General features: G+C 40.3%; 1 protein-coding gene across 10 annotated transcripts in view; it reads right to left on the bottom strand.

Annotated features, from left to right (window-relative positions):
* Nucleotides 1-19,485, bottom strand: part of TRPM6 (transient receptor potential cation channel subfamily M member 6) — a 156,357-nt gene that overhangs the window by 79,239 nt on the left and 57,633 nt on the right. For all 10 annotated transcript variants that reach the window (XM_053656229.1, XM_053656233.1, XM_053656234.1 and 7 more), the window contains 7 exons: nucleotides 17,994-18,032; nucleotides 13,104-13,281; nucleotides 8,778-8,991; nucleotides 6,505-6,629; nucleotides 3,488-3,659; nucleotides 1,273-1,441; nucleotides 80-203 (listed from right to left, as the gene is read on the bottom strand). In XM_053656229.1, the coding sequence (XP_053512204.1) occupies nucleotides 80-203; nucleotides 1,273-1,441; nucleotides 3,488-3,659; nucleotides 6,505-6,629; nucleotides 8,778-8,991; nucleotides 13,104-13,281; nucleotides 17,994-18,032 (1,021 nt within the window). The remainder of the gene's footprint in view (nucleotides 1-79; nucleotides 204-1,272; nucleotides 1,442-3,487; nucleotides 3,660-6,504; nucleotides 6,630-8,777; nucleotides 8,992-13,103; nucleotides 13,282-17,993; nucleotides 18,033-19,485) is intronic.

The raw sequence follows: 19,485 nt of genomic DNA, 5'->3' as shown, positions 1-19,485 counted from the left end.
AAAAAATTGTGAAACTAACAGTGTAATTGTTAAAAATTAGCATTTTAAGCCAGTTGAGTCATCACCTCATCATACTCACAGAATCCCTGTGTACCATGCATTCCATTAGAATTTGAAAAAGGTGCTTGGACTGTTTAAGACTGAAGTTGAAAGTGTCGTGAATCATGCATATAATCTCCTCCTTCACCTGAGGACGAAGGCTCCTGGAGAGAGATAAGTGGCCAGGAGTTGATACAACAAAGAGAATGGGACAAGACAGCAACATCAGTACAAGAAAACCAACCATCTGCCCTACCTGACTGAGGTTTCTATGGGCAGTTCTGCCCCGGAAGAAAATGAGCAGGAAGCAAAGAGAAGCAGCATCACCAGGAGTCTGAATTTGAAATCAAAAATAGACTGATCTGCCACGATCCTGGAGACAGTACATTCTGGGGCAAGGTTCTCGAACTGATAGATTTCCAGGGGGCTGTCAAGTTCCAGAAATTATGGACACCATATTCTCCAAAGAATCCGAAAGCCCCCAAGGGTTAAAACCACTCATCAAGAGTGACTTTAGGAAAGGGAGAGGTATGGAGAGGTATGGAAGGGGAAGGGGAGGAGTAGAGGGTGCAGTCAGAGAGCTGAGGGCTGAAAGGGGGAGAAACTGTAAGGAAAGAATCTTCAAAAAGCAGTTACAACATAAGTATGAATGTTTACAAAGTCAATTAGTGGGGTTAATACTTAGTTCACTAGCACTTTTTTTAACCTAGAGAGTAGAAATATCTACTTTTGATATTGGAAAAATCACCCTGAACATAGGGATGGTTAAAGAAAAATTTTCTTACTTAAATAGGGGGAAAAGAAGTAAAACCTCAAATAAGCACAGTATACACTATATAAATGCCAGGATGTCAATTTCCCCGATTCCTGCCATTTTTACTAATGGCAAATGAACTGGAAGGTGATCTTAGCCAACACGGGTTTCCTCATTCACTGTAGAATTTTTTCAGCATTAATGGCCATTTGCAGGAGCATCTCCTCCCTCACTCTCCCTGAAAATGCTTTTTCCGGACAAGGCTCAAGCATCCCTTAGAGGCGGGTCCTTCTTCAGCTAAGGAAACAGTAACTGGCATCACTGGAGAGCATTCTGATAAACAAATACAAAAATCACTGAACAGTGAATTCCAGTCTCTATCTCTGCCCTCCAAGGGTATTGGCCCACATACAAGCAGAGCTTGAACTGAAATGAAAGAATAGTCACCATAGTTTCCAAAGTGAGAGTTAACCACTTACCCCTCATCTGCGAAGTGCTTGTGGGTGAAGGCTAGGAGGTCGGCAGCCCTGCCGGTGCCCTCACACACCACCACTGGGTGCTTGTCTTTCACGGTCTCCCACACCCAGAGGATGACATTGGGCCCGCCTTCCACCACCAGCCCCACCATGGGCACGCCTTGTCTGGAGCCTATTTCAGACGACAAACAACACCACGCCGTTAGGAAGCAACCCTGTCTCGGCCAATCAGCCATTTTGATTCACAGGCACAAGTGTTTTCATCACAACGATAGATCGGTACTTGCTCTGGCCCCTCTGTCTTTTGGACTCAGGCTTATGTAGTTCAAGGCAAGCCAGCAGCTTGGACACTAAATAAAAATAGCATCTATATGGTAACAGCATCTTTAAAATTTCTCTGGTTTAAAAATCAACATAATGTTTAAGTATTTTCATTCTACCCAAGTAAACCCCTTTTTAATCACATCAATGACAAATACAAATATTGTAGAAAGCCTCTTTAACTAGCATGGTTGGTAAAAAGGTCAGCTCTGACATATAAGTATTTGGGGTTTCTTCAGGGTTTTATCCTTCCTCCGTCCCTCCCTTCCTTCCTCTCTCCCTTCCTTCCCTCCCTCCTTCCTTCCTTCCTTCTTTTCTTCCTTCCTTCCTTTTTGTGTGTGTGAGTATGGTATGTGCAGGTGGCTTACTGTTTTTGCTGTTTTCATATTGTTTCTCTGTAGAATTTATAAATGTCACCAATCCACTGAAACCGATTCCTTGTTCTTTTTCCACAAACGGTGAAACCCTCCCAGTAAATCCTAAGTTTCAAGATCTTTGAAAGCAGGAATGTCACTTGCCAGTGTTTATAAACTGGGGTTGTTTTCATTCATCCTCCAGTGGGAAATTCATAGGAAGTAAGAAAGACAAAGGCTTTGCTCTCCTGGGGCACACATTCCAGTGCTGTGCGGAACACCTGGGACATTACTATGGTGAACTCAGGTCAGGACATTCCAGGTAACTGATATTTCCAGCGCCTTCATGGTGATCCCTGGCCTGTCCTCCTCCCCCTTCCCCTTTGCACCCAACCCCACAGAGGGCTGCACACCTGATCCTCCCCCTTTCCTGACCTACAGGTAAAGGGGCCTCCAACTTTCATTTACACTAAGCTCTAAGTGGCAATAATTCCCACAGTCCCTCCCATGCCCCTTACTCCAACCAGGAGATGACCCCATAAGAGGAAAGAAACAGAAATTTATTGATGATATACTATGTACCCAGCACCACTGCAGGTACATCTAACATCCTTTATCTAAATTAATACTCACAGCAAAAGGTAGAAGTAGACAGTTTCTTGCATTATATTAAGAAAACAAACTGACCGATAACTCCATTGTCCAAGGTCACAGGGAGTAAATGACAGAGCTGTGGTCAGTCTGACTTCACCACATCCTGCTGCCTTGGGGAATCAAGGCCCAGAACTCAAGAGAGTCAGCCTCTCCCAGCTGGAAGTCAAGGGCTGAAGAGCACTTGTACCTCTCAAGGGCCTTCTTACTCCCTGCCCCTCTGCCCGAATGGGTGGAGTAATTTGTGGAAGATTTAACTCACTGAAAGAGGCAATGGCCACCTGTGCTTCCTCGGACAAATAGCCTCGATTTCTCCAGGCGGCACCCCGCCCTCCTCCTCCCTGCAAGGAGTCCTCGCTCTGCACTCACTGAAGCAGGCCCTCCGCTTGCCCCTCCTTCCTACAGATACTACCAAAGCACCACTCCGAGCAGCACACGACATGGATATCTTCAATCCTCCCTATTTCTAAAAGCCTGTCTGATTTCGACCTTCGCTGTCTGGGGGCACCTCACTCGTATGAAATGCCTATCGTCTCCACTTACTATCAAATATCATAGCCCCAGTCTTCTCAGGTGAGCCTCCTTACTGCTCTTCAGCCGTTCCCATTCTCTCCCCTCTCCATCCATCCATCGACCCTAAGAGCTCCTGGAGGCTCTGCTATCGTCTCCACTCTTCCACAAAACCAAACCTCCCCTGTCTATACCGTCCTCCATGTATTTTTTTCTCACTGTCACCCACGGCTCTATACCACCTCAAACTGTGTTTTTTTCTGGCTGTGGATTCACACACATTAAGGTAGGGGCTGCCTCGGACCTCTCTACTCCGTATAGATGACATCAGAGCGCCTAGCTGCACAGCAGGACCCCAGCCAGGACCTGTTGGCTGAACTCACGGCTGTGTATTCTCTGCAGAGAGAGGTACTTTTCCAGGTTCCTCCTGAGCGTCATCTCATTTCCATATTTGCCCACAGTGCCGTCGTCGGACAGGATGAAGTGGGAATGCATGCTGTTGAGTGTGGTGAGCTTGCTGAGTGGGTTTCCCAGCATCTGGTACAGGCACACCACCTGCAAGGAGAAGGGAGGGTCAGAGCTCAAGATCCTTCCCTTCGTTCAAGTGCTCAAAGGACTGTCTCCATGCACAGCAGAGTTCTTGTTGAGGTTAAAGAGCATAACTTGCTACCAAGAGCAGAGCTTCTAAGCTATCTGTGGTGATAGATCAATTTGGTGTTTTATAAGTTCCCATTTTTTATTGGCCAATGTGTCCTAGAACACATGCCTAGTATGCAGTTCTGCTCGTGAAACTCAACAACACAAGTTCAACAACACTTGCACACCCCATACTCAGCAAGGTAAGTCCACTGACCACACACACCTGGATGTCACGGCACTGCCACATTGTTAAAAATGGTTCTAAGTATTTATTTCCAATTTCAGTACTTACATTGCTTCAGAAGATTAGAAAACAGTTCAAGAATTGGCATCAGTACACAGATCACATCATTGTCATGAAACATGCCTTTAGTAGATCTAATTCCAGAGTAATATTCTGACACTGAATTTTTCTCTAGTATTCCAAATGACATGGAGAACAGCGAACCAAATGGCAATACATTCTATTGTATATAAAACATCCAGACCTTTATTAACACTATTGACTCTTCCTTAATCTGTTCTAATTCTTATTTGTTTTTCAAGATGAGAGGCCATGATTTGGAGTCAGAGAACCCAAGTTTAAGTCAAGGCTCTTCTGCTTCCTAAATTTGAATGATTCCTGCCTCCTTTCTCAGACTGATTCTTTTCATGTGAAAATGAAGATGATAATAATTTCCACACCAGAGCATTGCTGTGAGGCTTAAAAAAAATAATGAATGTAAAAAGCACTGTAAGCTTTACAAACTTACCTTAAAAGTTACCTTTATAATTCCTAACGATGATGCTGAGGCCAGAAACCAAAAAGAAAGTGATTGATAGATTTAATACATACTTTTTATTTATAGACTAATGATCATAAGTCATATAAAATAAAAACTGGGGGAACTGCAGCATATATAGCAAACAAAAATGTAAATAAATGGAATTACAATGTAAAAAGCCTTTTACATTGTAAAAGTAATATAATAACCATGCTTGAAAATGCACAGAACAATGATGAACCTCACTACTAATCAAAGATATGTAAATAAGGGCCATTAAAACCGTGGCTGGTGTGGCTCAGTAGATTGAGCACTGGCATGCATACCAAAAGGTCACTGGTTCAATTCCCCATCAGAGCACATGCCAGGGTTACTGCCCAGGTCCCTCTCCCTCCCTTCTCTCTCTAAAATAAAAAGAAATAAAATCTTTAAACAAAATAAGAACAATTAGGTAATATTTTATACCTATCAAGAGGGCATTTTTTTTTAAAGGCCAGATACCCAGAGCTATCAATGGGACAGAAAAAATAGGCACCCTCATACCTATTGGAAGAAATGCAATTGTTACTACCTTCCTGGAAGTCAGTGAGTCGCATTTTTAAAGGTAGATACCAACAAGCCTAAGTATTCTACTTTAAGAATTATTTTGAAGGAAATAAAGCAAGCCAGCTTCAAAGATTTATCTATCTTATTAAAACATTAATATCATGTTTATAATAGTGAAAAACAAGAAATCACCTCGGTGAACAATAATAGGGGAGTAGTTAAATAAATCATAGTACATGATTTATTTAGTACATAGTACATAGGATATCATGAGGCATGAAAAATCAAAGTGCATGTCTGGAATTTGCTTCAAAATAACTAAGGCAGATAATGGAGTGAATAAGGGAATCAATGAAACAAAACTGGCTGTAAGTTCATTAATTGAAGTTGTAAGATGGATATAAGAGTTCATTGTTCTAATATATCTACTATTTAATATGTTTAAATTTTTAATGGAAATTAAAATAAACCATAAGCATGTCTATTTTAACTGACACAAAAAATAACTGTTAAATAGTTAAATTAAAAAACAGATCCACAGTAGTCAGTTTCTGTTTTTATTTATTTTACATACAAACTTTTTTTAACATACATATGTGCACATACATAGAAAAAATTCTGGAATAATACGTGCCAAAATATTAACAGTAGTTATTCTTCTTCTGCATACTGTTTGTACATAGCTGAGATTTTTACAAAAGAATAATTAGGCAAGTCTATTCCCTTTAAAATAACAAACAGAATCAAAGACGTTGTCAATACACAAGAATGAATGAAGCAGAGAAAAGTAGAAGATGAAAGGAGAAAAGGGCCAAATCATGAACGTCCCTATTTTGCTACACTCGTGCCTTTGCAAGAAGCTTGGCTATTACTGAGTGAGACAGGACCCACTGAAGGTTTTTTCACAAAAGGGTAGCATGATCTGGTTTATATTTTAGAAGGAATCATTCTGGCTACTGTATTTAAAATAGACTGTAGTAAAAGACAAGGATGAGAGGAGTGGAGGTCATTATATTCATCTAGCTGACAGAAGATGGTGGCCTGGACCTGGATCAGTTCATAAATACTGATACAAAGGAACAGGGTTAGAGGTTCAGAGACTACTATATAAAATTCTTGAAAGTCATATTTCAAGGAGTATAAAAGAGTCCATGATAGAGAAGGGGTCAGATTCTGGATATATTTTTAAACTAAAGCTGAGATGATTTACGAATGGGCTGGATTTTAGGCATGAGATAGGATCATTACAGGATGAGACCAAGGTTTTTTTCCTTGAACAACTGCAAGGAAGGGCTTGTCTTTTTTGCAATAGGGTAAGGGAGGCAGTAGGAAGCCAGAAATTGGTTTGGATATATTATATTCCAGATGTCCATTAGATATGCAGGTATAGTGCTAAGTTGGCATTAGAAACATGTTCATTTATTTTTGTCATGAAAGGATTGCTTACTTACATCTTTTCCAATAAGATCTCTCTGGTTCTCAATGACACCCCAAGGAAGAATTCCAACTGTCAAGATTTTCCTCAAGCACTGGGAGAAACGCACTTTCAGGGCATCCCCAACATGTTTGGACACTCCTATGAAAAACCAGTTTAGAAGTCAAGGTTTAACTCACAAATCATGCAAAACACCATGACTCCAAGAAAAACATAAATAGACAAGTACATGCAAAAGGCCATTGTTAGGAAAAGTTGTTGACACAGTGGATGGCGCTCTAACCAACTGAGCTACCCAGTCAGGGCCCACCCTTTTTTACTGGAAATTAAATAAGTACTATCAGTGGACTATGAACTCCCCCACCTTCACTTTCTACCAAGAATGTGAAACAATAATTATCTCAATAAAATGTACACAAAAAACAACCAGGTTACCCATTCATGACAAGCCAAATCCCTTGGTTTTATTTTGCTTTCCCCCCCCCAATCATGTGCTTTCTTCATTCCTTTCCATACGTGTTGCTCAATGCCTAGCAGATGTACAGCCTTGCCCTCCAGCTCACAACCAAGAAGAGGAACTAATACACAGACTCATCCTAACCTATAAGGAAATGCATAGAATGCTAAAGTGCCACAGACAGTAAATGCTATAGAAATTAAGAGACAAAAGTGAGTTGAGATAGAGAATGCTTCATGGGTGTACTGCATCTAATGAAGACTTGAAGGAATGGCTGAATGCAATAGGAGACATTGCCTAGGGCCAATCAAGATTAAAAAAATAAAAGAGAGAGAAATAAAAGATGAAAAACCACACTGTGATATTGTGATTTTCATGAAATTTATATTTGGTTTTCATCCCATTCCTGACATTGAGCTCCTTAAGCCCTTGGAATTTCCTGAGTGATGAGAGTTAACAAAGGTACATTAGTGAGGTGACTTTTGAACTGCATCAAAGGATGGGGCTGGTTGCCAGGGGAACCAACCAAGCCATTAGAGGGGTGGGACTTTCAGCTCCAGAGATGGAAGACAGACGGAGATTCAGTTCAGTCAGCAATGGCCAATGATTTGATCAATTGTGCCTAGATGAGGAAGCCTCCATAAAACCCTATGGACGGGGTTTAGAGAGCTTCCAGGTGAGTCAACATGTGGAGAAGAGGGGAAGGCATGGATGCTCTGTGCCCCTTTCCCCACACCTTGCCTTATGTGTCTCTTCCACCTGGCTATTCCTGAGTTATATATTTTATTATAATAAACTGGTAATCGAGTGAGTAAACTGGATTCCTAAGTTCTGTGAGCCACTCTAGCAAATTAACAAACCAAAGGAGAGTGTCATGGGAACCTCTGATTTATAGCCAGTTGTTCAGAATTACAGGTAACAACTTGGTCTTAAGATTGGCATCTGCACTGGGGACAGTCTTGTGCTGAGCCCTTAACCCATGGCATCTGAAGCTATTTCCAGAATGAGTGTCAGAATTGAGTTGAATCACAGGACACCCAACTTGTACCAGAGAATGTGTTGAGAAAGAACCCACACATCAGAATTGGTGTCAGAATCATAAGAGGTGATTGGTAACAGAGGAGGGTTTGTGAGGTTACTAGCTCTCAACACTGCAGCTACATGTACTTATGAAGCTGCACCCTGAACAACTCTAGGTAATGTGGGGTAAAATCTGTGCATCTATACTTTCAAAGCTCCCGAGTGAATCTCCAATGTGCAAACAGTTCATAAATACTGATACAAAGGAACAGGGTTAGAGGTTCAGAAACTACTATATAAAATTCTTGAACATCATATTTCAAGGAGTATGAAAGAGTCCATGATAGAGACAGTGAGTGAAATGACAATTTATGTAGTTAACTATCTCTGCATGCCCAATATACTCAATGCAATTGTTGCACGCCTCACTGATTTCCAATGCCTGGGAACTTGGCCATGGTGAGTTTAGCTCATGTCCATGCCCACGCACTGCACACTTGCATGGTTCCAGTATCCTTTCTAACCTCACCACAGTCCAAAGCTCATGAAAGACTATTTTCTTTTTATCCAAAACATGTACCAAAGTTATATAATTCAAAAAGCATATTTTAACAAGGGTAGAAAACACATTCCAGGAAAGGTCTGTGGTTCTCCTGGGGTTCTTTGCCAATCACTAAGCCTTTTGTCTTTCTCCCCCATGCCCCCACATTTCCTGGGAGCACTGGGCGTGGAGAGGCGCTGCCACACTGCTTCATTCACAGTTAACGGAGGGAATTTTTTTTTAAAGTGTTTAACAATGGATTGTGCTGTACCAGTATTAATGCCTTCAGTTATTATCCACGCTCCCGTTGTCTCCGCAGCTTTGACCAAACCCTGGCTGAAGATCTCCTTAAGTTTGGAGGGCATCTTGAAGTTCTGGATGCCCCCATGGACAGAAATCACCAGCTTTGGCAGTTCCATCTTCCACTCTTTGAGCATCAAATGTAGCAGATGATCCAACTTTGTATCATAAGAAGTTCTAATATACTGGAAGATAAGCATACACACACATACATAAAATAGTGAAAAACAAATACCAAGTAATAATACACATGCAGAAAGGAATTCAAATAGCCATGACTTGAAAGGAAGAGTCTGCCACCTCTTCAAAAGCTCATCTTTATATAATGGAAGGATTTACTTTGAAAGGATCCCACACCCTCTTGAAGCTGCTTCTGAGAATTACAAGTCACAGCAGGGAGGCTTCCTCTGGTTTTCAAGGCTGGTGCAACAATGTTCTCAGGTCTCGGCTGAGGCAAAAGTATTTCAAAGTGGCAAAAAAACACTACTCCAGTAAACCCGTTTTTAAAAAGGCCTCGTCAAAGAACAAGTATGAATGACTCACGGACGTGGATGACAGAGAGGGGGCTGACAGTGGGTGAGAGGGGGGCTGGGCAGAGGGGGACAAAGGGGAGAAACTGGGACAATGGTAATAGAATAAACAATAAAAAAATAAAATACATATTCCCCCTTGACCGCCAAAAAAATGAAGATTTTAGAAACAAGTGAAACAAGTTTTTCATAAATGCTATGGCTCTTAGTTTACTTGACCATTTCAGATATTTGCATAATTTAAATTAAGATCCAAGAGTACATACATTTAATTTCTTACAAATTTTACATTCTAATCATTTTCTTTCTATACAAATATCCCTCTGAAAATGTTCTTTTCCAAAAGAAATACTTGTCACAAAAGTGTCATATGTTTGACCGGCCAATGTAACTGAAAGAAAAGATGAAGAAAATCCAACCAGCAGGTAGCCCCAGAATCATTTTGCATTTGCCTAAGATTATAGAATATGACCGACTCTTTCCAGCAGAGGCAGCCACATCCAGCCCATTAACATCGTGTGGAGATGAGTCTGCCTTCTTCAAGCATAAGCCAACCAACCGCAAGAATAGGATGAAATTAGGGCAAGTAGAAACCATGAATTAAAAAATTATGCCCCAAATAACCACAGGTGGTATACATACAGGAAGTATCACAGTATCCTCAAGCCTGTGATAGTAATTAAAATAATTTTCCATTTATCTTTGAAATTCTTAAAACATCACAGAATGTGTGTCATGGCAAGAGTCTAAGGATAACTAGGATGCAATTCACAAGCGAGGAGCCTCAGTTGCCATGGCTTTGTTACATATTCAAACAGTAGGAAGAAAATACAAGTTGACCTTTGTGAAATGACTTGTTTCTCTGAGTAATGAATAAGTTGGGGGGCAGCTCTGGTTCAGCTCATCTTCTCTCTACCCCTACTTGCTCCCAGATGCCCCTTTCTTTCAACTATAAGTCTTTTCAGTCCTAGGAGAGATTTCTCCTTCCATATCAGGATAAACAACCTTGCTTAGCTAAAATAGCAGCACTAGCATCTTTCTCCCCAAGGCCAACCAAAGAATGTGCTAAAGGTTAATGATTATTTCCCCTCCTCCTTATAACTCACTCCCTCCTGCAGGTTACATAGACTCACACTGACAGAGATAAACCTCAAATCCTTTGTGGAATGTGGTGATAGGGAAAAACAACTGGGAAGGGGAATGGGGTGGGGTGGGAAGGAGATGACAAACCAGCTCTCACAAGCTTCCCTGATATGGTAACCCTGAGCAACTCTAGGCTTAAATATAAAGAACAGACACTTCTCTTCTGGAGATCAAAAAACTCATTCACCATAGGATGTAACGGGAACCAAATGGTAAGTGTAAAATGTATTGGTGACCAGGAGGTTTAACCATACTTTCAGATTTCCTAAATGGACCATATTCTGCCTTGGCCTTTGTACAAGGTATTCCTCTTCCCTAGACTTGTCTTACCCCTCTGCCTCACCAAACACTAAATATCTCACTCATTTTTCTGATCTCAGCTTAGCTGTCCCTTCTTTCAGATGGTTTTTGAGATACTCAGAACCCCAGGAAAACAGAAGTTACTCTTTTTAGTCTCTAAAGAATGCTTTATTCCCACTGCAGAGCATCCCCAGCCTCTACGGTAATTGTACATTTATTTTGTGTTTCCTTTACTAGATTGTAACTGTAGGGGTTCAGAATGAGCCACCCCAAGGTGTATCTCAGTGGTATGCAGATTACCTTGAGCTAAAGGCAATTTCAGCTTCAGGCTCAAGAGAAACTTCAGCCCCTCCATTTAATTACTACCTATAGGGCAGGGCAATCTTCTATTTACTAAACATCTATTCTTAGCACTTTGCAAGGACCCTTTGAAGCCCCAAAGGTGCATTATCTCATCCCTATCTCAGGATATCTTATGTACCTCAATCTTCCTTTCTATCTCTGGGTGTCTCCTGAATATGGGGTTTCCAACTCTCTCAAGTATGCTGGGTTCCCATACACATACACAGATGTGTATATTAAATTTGGTTCTTTTTTCTTGCTCCTCTGTCTCATATCTATTTGACTATCAGACCAGCGAGGAGAACCTTGAAGGCAGAGGTAAGTTGGTCCCTCCCTCCCAACAAAACCAATGTACCAATGTTAGTACCTGGAACATATGCTGTTTGGGGCATAGGGAAGTATGAGCACCCAATAAATAATTGTCTAATAGATTTTAAAATGAGTAAATGAAGGTGATTATGAATAAGTATAAGAAGCAAAAAGAAGACTATAATTTAAGGGGAAAATTACGAACAGTGTAATTACATACGTACTAAGAGTCAGCTTCCAAAAGAATTGGAGAGGAGAATGAAGGCAGTTTTCCCGCCAACGAAAGGGTTTTCGGGAACAACTATAAAGGACACATGGACAAAACCAAGTGGGGGTGGAATCAGGGGAGGGATGTGGGGATGGCTGGGGTGGGTGGGGAGAGGTGGGGGAAAAGGCGGAAAACTGTACTTGAACAATAAAATTTTTAAAAAAGAAAACATCAATGCATGAAGTTAAATGCAAAAGGACTAATAACTGAAAATGCAGGCTACTGTACAACTATCTTATGAAACTTTATTATGATTGCACTATTAAGAACTGTTGTTTCAAATCCATCCGACTGATGGCCACACTCCAGAATACAGCCGGTTCCAACCTTTCTTGAGCTGGGCTCCTCTTGTATTTTGCCCTCAGTGAGCTGCCTCTAATAAAGCAGCAAGTAGTTTACAAGCCCAAGAGAAAACATCTGGGATATATCTGACCTGTCAATACTATGCAAATAGCATGCAAAAGTACCACATTAGGGACAGAAGCAAAATTGGCCTAGAGAGTCTAGTACTATAATTCATGGGGTGCAGAAAGAATTCCCCATTTTCTTCAGGAGAAGTGGCCCTCGTGACAACGTAGCAGGCAGGAATAGCCACAAGAAGGTAGTAGTAATTGCTGTGACCATGATTCAGTAAAGTCTGCTGTCTGGTAGCAACTTTCTGCATTCCATAAAAGTAGCCCTTGGCAAGAGCAATGACCCACTATCTTCCACAGAAGGCATAAGCTTGCTGAAAGAGTCCAGTCAAATAAAGAGCTGGCCATGCCTGGAAAAGGAAGAATGCCCCTGAGACGTAAAGAAAAGAGAAGGGTCAAGTCATTTTTGGCAAAAGGTTAATAACACAGATCTAATATTTTTTAAAGATTTTATTTATTTATTTTCAGAGAAAGGGATAGGAGGGAGATAGAGAGGGGGAGAAATATCGATGCATGAAAAAAACATCGACTGGTTGCCTCTCACACATGCCTCAGCCCGGGACCTGGCCTGGGATGTAGGCATGTGCCCTGACTGGGAATTGAACCAGTGACCCTTCATTTTGCCAGGGTGTCCAAACTTTTGGCATCTCTGGGCCACACTGGAACAAGAAGAGTTGTCATGGGCTACACATTAAATACATTGCAACAAGTAATCACCAAAAAAATCTCATAATATTTAAAGTAAATTCACGATTTTGTGTTGGGCTGCATTCATAGCCGTCCTGGGCTGCCTGCAGCGCACGGGTCACAGGTTGGACGCCCCCGCTGATAGGACAACACTCAACCTACTGAGCCACACCCGTCAGGGAGAATCCAATCTTGCAATAAAACCTGGTCATCTGGTCACCCACACTTGGCGATATGATTAGGAGACACAATTTGAAGGTTATATCCACTGTTAAAAACCAGCAAAATGATGTGGGCCAGCCAACCTTGGCGTGGTGAATGTGCTCTCCATCCTGGAAGTTAATAGTGCCAAAGGCATCTGTAGGGCTCCTCGTCGTGTGCTTTTCAACAGACCACTGCTCGTTTTCGCCACCGCCGGGCACCGAGACAGTCCGGGTAAAATCCATGCCCTGGTGGTCACCGATCAGCCGCCCACAGTAACACCTTAGATTTGGGATAAAAACCAATTTCAAAATAGAAAACACACAATTTCAAAACAGAAAATAGATGCAGTGTCTCTACATTTCTCCAGTGCGATGTAGAGGGCCTACAGTAATAATTTTGAAAATGTCACATGAAGATCTATATGAGATTTTTAACACTGGGCTACATAAAAACTAACAAAATATAATATTCATCACATTAGCAAAAGAATGACAGACTTCTCATCTTGTATGAGTTAGGAACAATCCAAAGAACAAATTAAAATTTGGTTATGTACAACTCCTATACCTTCTTCAATAACAAATTATATATCTACAGAGCAAGAAAATTATTTGTACCAAGTATGGCAGACCATGTACCTATTACATACAAAGGGGTTATGATTCAGCTTTAGAAATAATTCAGGCATTTGTGTTTGTATAAAAAGCAACATAAAAACCTGTACAAATTATGGGGTCTAAGGAAACAAGGAAGCAGGATGAAGAGACCAGAAGTCAGAACGTGGAGGACAGTATTGAGGTTCCGAGAGAAAAGCTATGATGCTAAAGAGGAAAGTAACCCTGAATGTATAGAATACACGTGATCGGGATCTACTGGAGAGAAATGTGCCCTCTGGTCATCTCGTGGACCAAAGGTCACTCTTGGAAATGAAAACCATCTCATTAATTGATGATGCATCTCACTGCAGCTTTTTCTAAACAGAACAGCAATGGAGGCAACCACACCTGGAAAGATAAATCACTACTCTTTCATGTTCTTCGGTGTGAACCCACTTTCTTCTAAGTATTTTTCTAGTTTAATACATTTGATTTGAGTCTATCTAGCTTTGGTCTAGTTTTTAACCACATCATTAAATTTTGGCAGGCGGATACTGCAAAACTGTTATTTTTTGGAGCATTTGACATCTTAGTCCCTGGCATATGTCATCAGTTTGGCTCAAATAAATTCTCATAAAAATTTTTTTGGCCCTGGCTGGTGTGGTTCAGTGGACTGAGTGCTGGCCTGTGAGCTGAAAGGTCACTGGTTTGATTCCCAGTCAGGGCGCATGCCTGGGTTGCAGGTCAGGTCCCCAGTTAAGGGCACGTGAGAGGCAACCAATTGATGTCTCTCTCTCACATTGCTGTTTCTCTCTATCCTTCTCCCTCCCCTCCCTTCTCTCTCTAAAAGTAAAGAAATAAAATCTTTATTTTTTTAAGTTATGGCAAGATGCCCCCCCAAAGAAACAAATCATCCCCCAAATTAAAGAAAATATATTTTCCATTTTCATCCCTTTAGTCATAACTTCCAGAAGTTTCAAAGTATACATCACTAAGACATACTAAAAACTCACCCTAAGAATCAACTTTAGAAAGATGCCAATTTTACCAATTCCCTCCCAAATTGTCTTTATGAATTCTATAAAATATCCTTAGAGAGTACTAAAATGCTTTTTCAGAGAACTTAATAAAGTAATTCTAAAATTCATACAGATGTATAAAAATGTCCAAGAGAGTAAAACAATTTTTAAAAGAATAAAGCATATCTTTGGCCAGGTGGCTGGCTCAGTTGGTTGGAGCATCGTCCCATAAGCCAAAACATTGTGGGTTCAATTCCTGGTCAGAGCATTTACCTAGGTTACAGGTCCAGTCCCAGGTTGGGACATGTACAGAGGCAACTAATAGAGGTTTCTCTCTCACATAGATGTTTACCTCTATCTCTCGCTCCCTTCCTCTTTCTCTAAAATCAATAACATATTCTCAGGTAAAAAAAAATTTTTTAAAGTCATTTAAAAAAGAAAAGAAAAAAGCATAAAGTACTAGCCCTATCAGACATCAAGATATATTACAAAACTATAACACTAAAACAGAGTGGCATTTACAAGGAATAGAAGTGGATCTATGATACTGAAAAGAAAGATCAGAAAAAGAGCCATAGACATATGGGAACTTGGTATATAAGAGAGATGACATCAGAAATGAATGAGGCTAGGACAGACTGCTCAGCAACTAATATTGGCCCTCCAAATAGAAAAAAAAATCAAACTAGTTCCTAGTGAGGCAGGGAAATTATAAGTTTTACCTGATTTTAATTTCTGAATTGTACAAAAACAGATGTTTTCACAGTATTGTTCACACTAGTTTTCCTGAAGATTGTAAGGTTGGGCGAATATTGACAGGGAGCAGTTCTGGAGAACAAAGTAGGAAGTAGGAAAAGTAAATGAAGCCTTTTCAGCTCACTACATGCTTATGTTTGCTTTGAATTTTAACAAAATTTTAAATAATTACTGAAAAGAAAGACATTTTTAGAAAAAAGTAAATGGTTAGCCAGATAGAAACTCTTCCCCCAGTGATATGAACCAAATTGGTCCCCCAAATCCATATGTTGAAGCCCTGACTAATCCCCAATGTGACTATATTTGGAGGTAGGCCCTAGGAAGCAGTAAGGAAGTTTAAATAAGGCTGTAAGAGGGAGGGCCCAATCATATAGGACTGGTGACTTTACAAGAAGCAAAGGAGACACCAGGATTCTCTATCAGCAAATGCACAATGGAAAGGCCATGTGAGGACAAAGCAAGAAGGTGACTGCACAGCAAGAAGAGAGGTCACATCAGAAACCAACCTTGTTGGCACCTCCGTCTTGGACATCCATCCTCCAGAACAGTGAGACAACAAATGTCTGCTGTTTAAGCGACTCGGTTGGCATTCTGTTACAGCAGCCTGAGTAGGGCCACTACACCCGGCAGCCTGATCCTTCCTGTCATTGTCTGTGGATAGAGTCTTTCTTTCCCCGTGATTTGCTACATTTTAGATTCTGATTTTTCTTTTGTAGCCAAAGTAAATTTAACATTGGTTCAATCCATAATGTAAATTTCAGAATGTGATCACAATTAAGAAAAATTTTATTTTATTCTCCTTACAAATGAGGTAAAATCACTTTATATGCACATAGTTTAAAATGAAAATTACTGTTAAAATTTGTATTGCCCATAATCTTGTGTGACATTGTGATTTTTAACAAATATGTATTTGGTTTTTGTCCCCAATTTTGTCACAGAGTTCCTAAAACCCTTTGAATTTCCTAAGAGATAAGAGTGACAAGGAAGAGAAATAGCACATTCCAACAAAAAATCTAGAGGATGATGTGGGATTAAAAAAATCTGTTTTGCTGGTAAACCAGCTTCCAGGTACCTCAAAGGATCATCATTAAAACAAGTGCTGAAAAATATTTAGAAAACTAAAAATGGAACTGCCTTTTGACCCAGCAATTCCACTGCTGAAATTATACCCTAAGAGCCCTGAAACACCAATCCAAAAGAACCTATGCACTCCAATGTTCATAGCAGCACAGTTTACAATAGCCAAGGGCTTGAAGCAACCTAAGTGCCCATCAGCAAATGAGTGGATCAAAAAACCATGGCATATTTACACAATGGAATTCTACACAGCAGAGAAAAAGAGGGAGCTTATACCCTTTGCAACAGCATGGATGGAACTGGATAGCATTATGCTAAGTGAAATAAGCCAGGTGGTGAGGGATATCACCTTTAACTGAAACATAATCCACAAAAAAAAAGCAAATGAAAAATAACCAGAGACATTGAAATTAAGATCAAGCTAACAATAGCCAGAGGGGAGGGAGAAGGGGACAGAGGGGAGAAGGATTTTCAGGAACTACTATAAAGGTCACATGGACAAACCAAGGGGGAGGGTGGAAGAAAGGGAGGGAGGTGGTTTTGGCTGGGGGGGGGAGAAAATGCAGACAACTGTAACTGATAAACAATAAAGTAATTAAAAAATAAATAAGTATATATTCAACACCATGCAAAAAAAAAGTGACAAAGGTGCTGGAAGTTGACTCAGTCACCAATGGCCAATGATTCAATCAATAGTGCCCAGGCAATGAAGCCTCCATAAAAAAACCCAAAAGGATGGGGTCTGGAGAGCACTGGGTGGGTGAACCCGTGGAGGTGCTGAGAGAACAGTGCACCTGGAGGGAAGGGCAGCGTGGAAGCCGTGTGCTCCTTCCCGAATACCTTGCCCTATGCTCTCCCATCTGGCTATTCAGCTGTATTCTTTTTAGTATCTTTTACAATAAACTGGTAAATTTAAGTGTTTCTCTGAGTTATGCAACCTGCTATAGCAAATTAACTGAACTGTGGAGGGGGTCTCAGGAACCTCCAATGTATAGCCCATCATGCAGAAGCACTGGCAATTTAGACTTTCAGCTGACATCTGACGTGGAGGGTGGGGAGCAATCATCAAGCTCTTCACCTGTGAGGTTGACACCATCTCCAGGATTAAGTTAATAACTTGTTAGTGTCAGGGGGGAAAGCCACATCAGAATTAGTGTCAGACTTGGTGCTGGTGAGCACATATGTCACTCACAAGTCATAGATCGGATGCAGAGTTTTGTGTGCACAAAGCGTTTCATCATCCAAATATATTGCAAAATGAAAATTTAATACTTTACAAGTACTTCAGCTGGTAGAAGGTCTTGTCAAATGCCTTTAGCCATTTACTTGTCTGAGTAATTCAAGTAATCTATTACATCCAAATAATTAATTTCTCCTTCAAAATTGTATCAAGTGTCTTTTTTTAAACCGTCCCTTGAAAGGGAAATAAAATACACCAATAAAGCCCTTTCATTAAGTTCATTCAAGATGTGAGAAAACTATTTCAATGAATTTGAAACAGAATGCCTAAAAATTAAAAGAAATCTTATTTGTGTCTTACCTAATTAAATTCTGGCAGACCTGGCATCCTGCGGTACATCTAAATTAAAGAATAAAATTTGTTAGCTTACTGACATATTTGAAAACATATGTAACACTTTTACAGTAAATATCTGCTATCTTCCATGAACTGGAAATCAGGGTTTGCTGGGTACTCATTCATCTTTCGCCAAATATCCCCATTTGCCAAATATAATTACACTGCAGAAACTATGATCTAATTAACAGAACACTAAAGTTGGAACTTAAACACTTGGATTTAAATTTTGTTAACAATTCTTCTAATCCCCAGTTTTCACACCTGAAAATAACTGCCCTGCAAGATTATTAAAAGGATTATCTGAGGTAATATATGAAAAGTGCCTTATAGTCCTGGTACACTGCAGTGTGTATAATAATGGTAGCTACTACTACTATTATACCATCAAGATAACACAGAATTCTTGAGAATCAAGTCTGAAAATATACATATACAAACACTTTTAAAACCATAAAACACTATCAAATTAAGGGACAGTCGGTATTATTATTATTTTTTTTATGATTCAAAAGAACCTTCTGGATTTGGAGGTTAGCATTGCGGTCATCAGTGACCATATTTTAGGTGTGAATAAGTTTTAACTGGAAGAGAACTCTAGCGTAAAATACTGGAAGAAAAGGTAGTGTTCACAGAATCGGAGTCATTCTAAATTATTCAGAAATGAATCTTCACAACTCTCACTTCTTCCTGTCCCAGCCTTTTGGGAATGTCTTTTTCTCAGAAGCTTTCTAACTATAAAATTGTCATGGGGGAGATTGCAACCCACCCCATCACTATGACTAATAATGTGACTTGTAAATGAACAGCATGTTTGTACAAGAATCTTAGGAACTAACTTCAAAAGATACAGACTTTAACCTTCAGTCGTCTCAGCTCTGGGAGATTTGCTGACCTTCAACCATGGATCCAGGATTATGGGAAACTGGGATGATGTAAAGCCAGAATGACTAAACAAGAGTGGTGCACACCAGACCATCACTTGCCTTATCAGAGCAGACTGTGCTAGTCTGCACATAGAGAACTTTTCAACCCACTTCCTTGATCTATTTATTCTGTTCCCCTCTCCCTCCTTATCACAGCCTCTGCCTCCACTGAGATGTGGAGATGGGTTTTGAGACATTAGTCCCTCATCTTCCAGATGGCCAGCATCTGAATAAACCACTTTCCTTTATCAGCACCTGCCTCATGAGTATTGACAGGCAGCTGGACTTGCTTTCCATTACAGCTTCATTTCAACAAGTTCAAATGAGAAGGAAAAAGATGTAACCAAATCTATCAGATTTGCTTTTTATTAGGAGCTATAAAAAATCAGTAAAAGCTAAGCTTTTATCTAAATTTAAAATAGTAAACTACCACCCTTTTCCTACTACCATAAGGAAGAAAACTGCATGTAAGCTACCACACTGAAAATCCAACTGGGTTCTAAGAAAAAGGTTGGCATAAGAGGAATAGC

This window comes from Artibeus jamaicensis, unplaced genomic scaffold (genome assembly GCF_021234435.1).
Source record: "Artibeus jamaicensis isolate MK-2021 breed Jamaican fruit bat unplaced genomic scaffold, CSHL_Jam_final scaffold_1964, whole genome shotgun sequence".
NCBI lineage: Eukaryota > Metazoa > Chordata > Mammalia > Chiroptera > Phyllostomidae > Artibeus > Artibeus jamaicensis.
The sequence above is the reverse complement of the archived record's forward strand: the minus strand, read 5'-3'. Positions and strand labels throughout refer to the sequence as shown.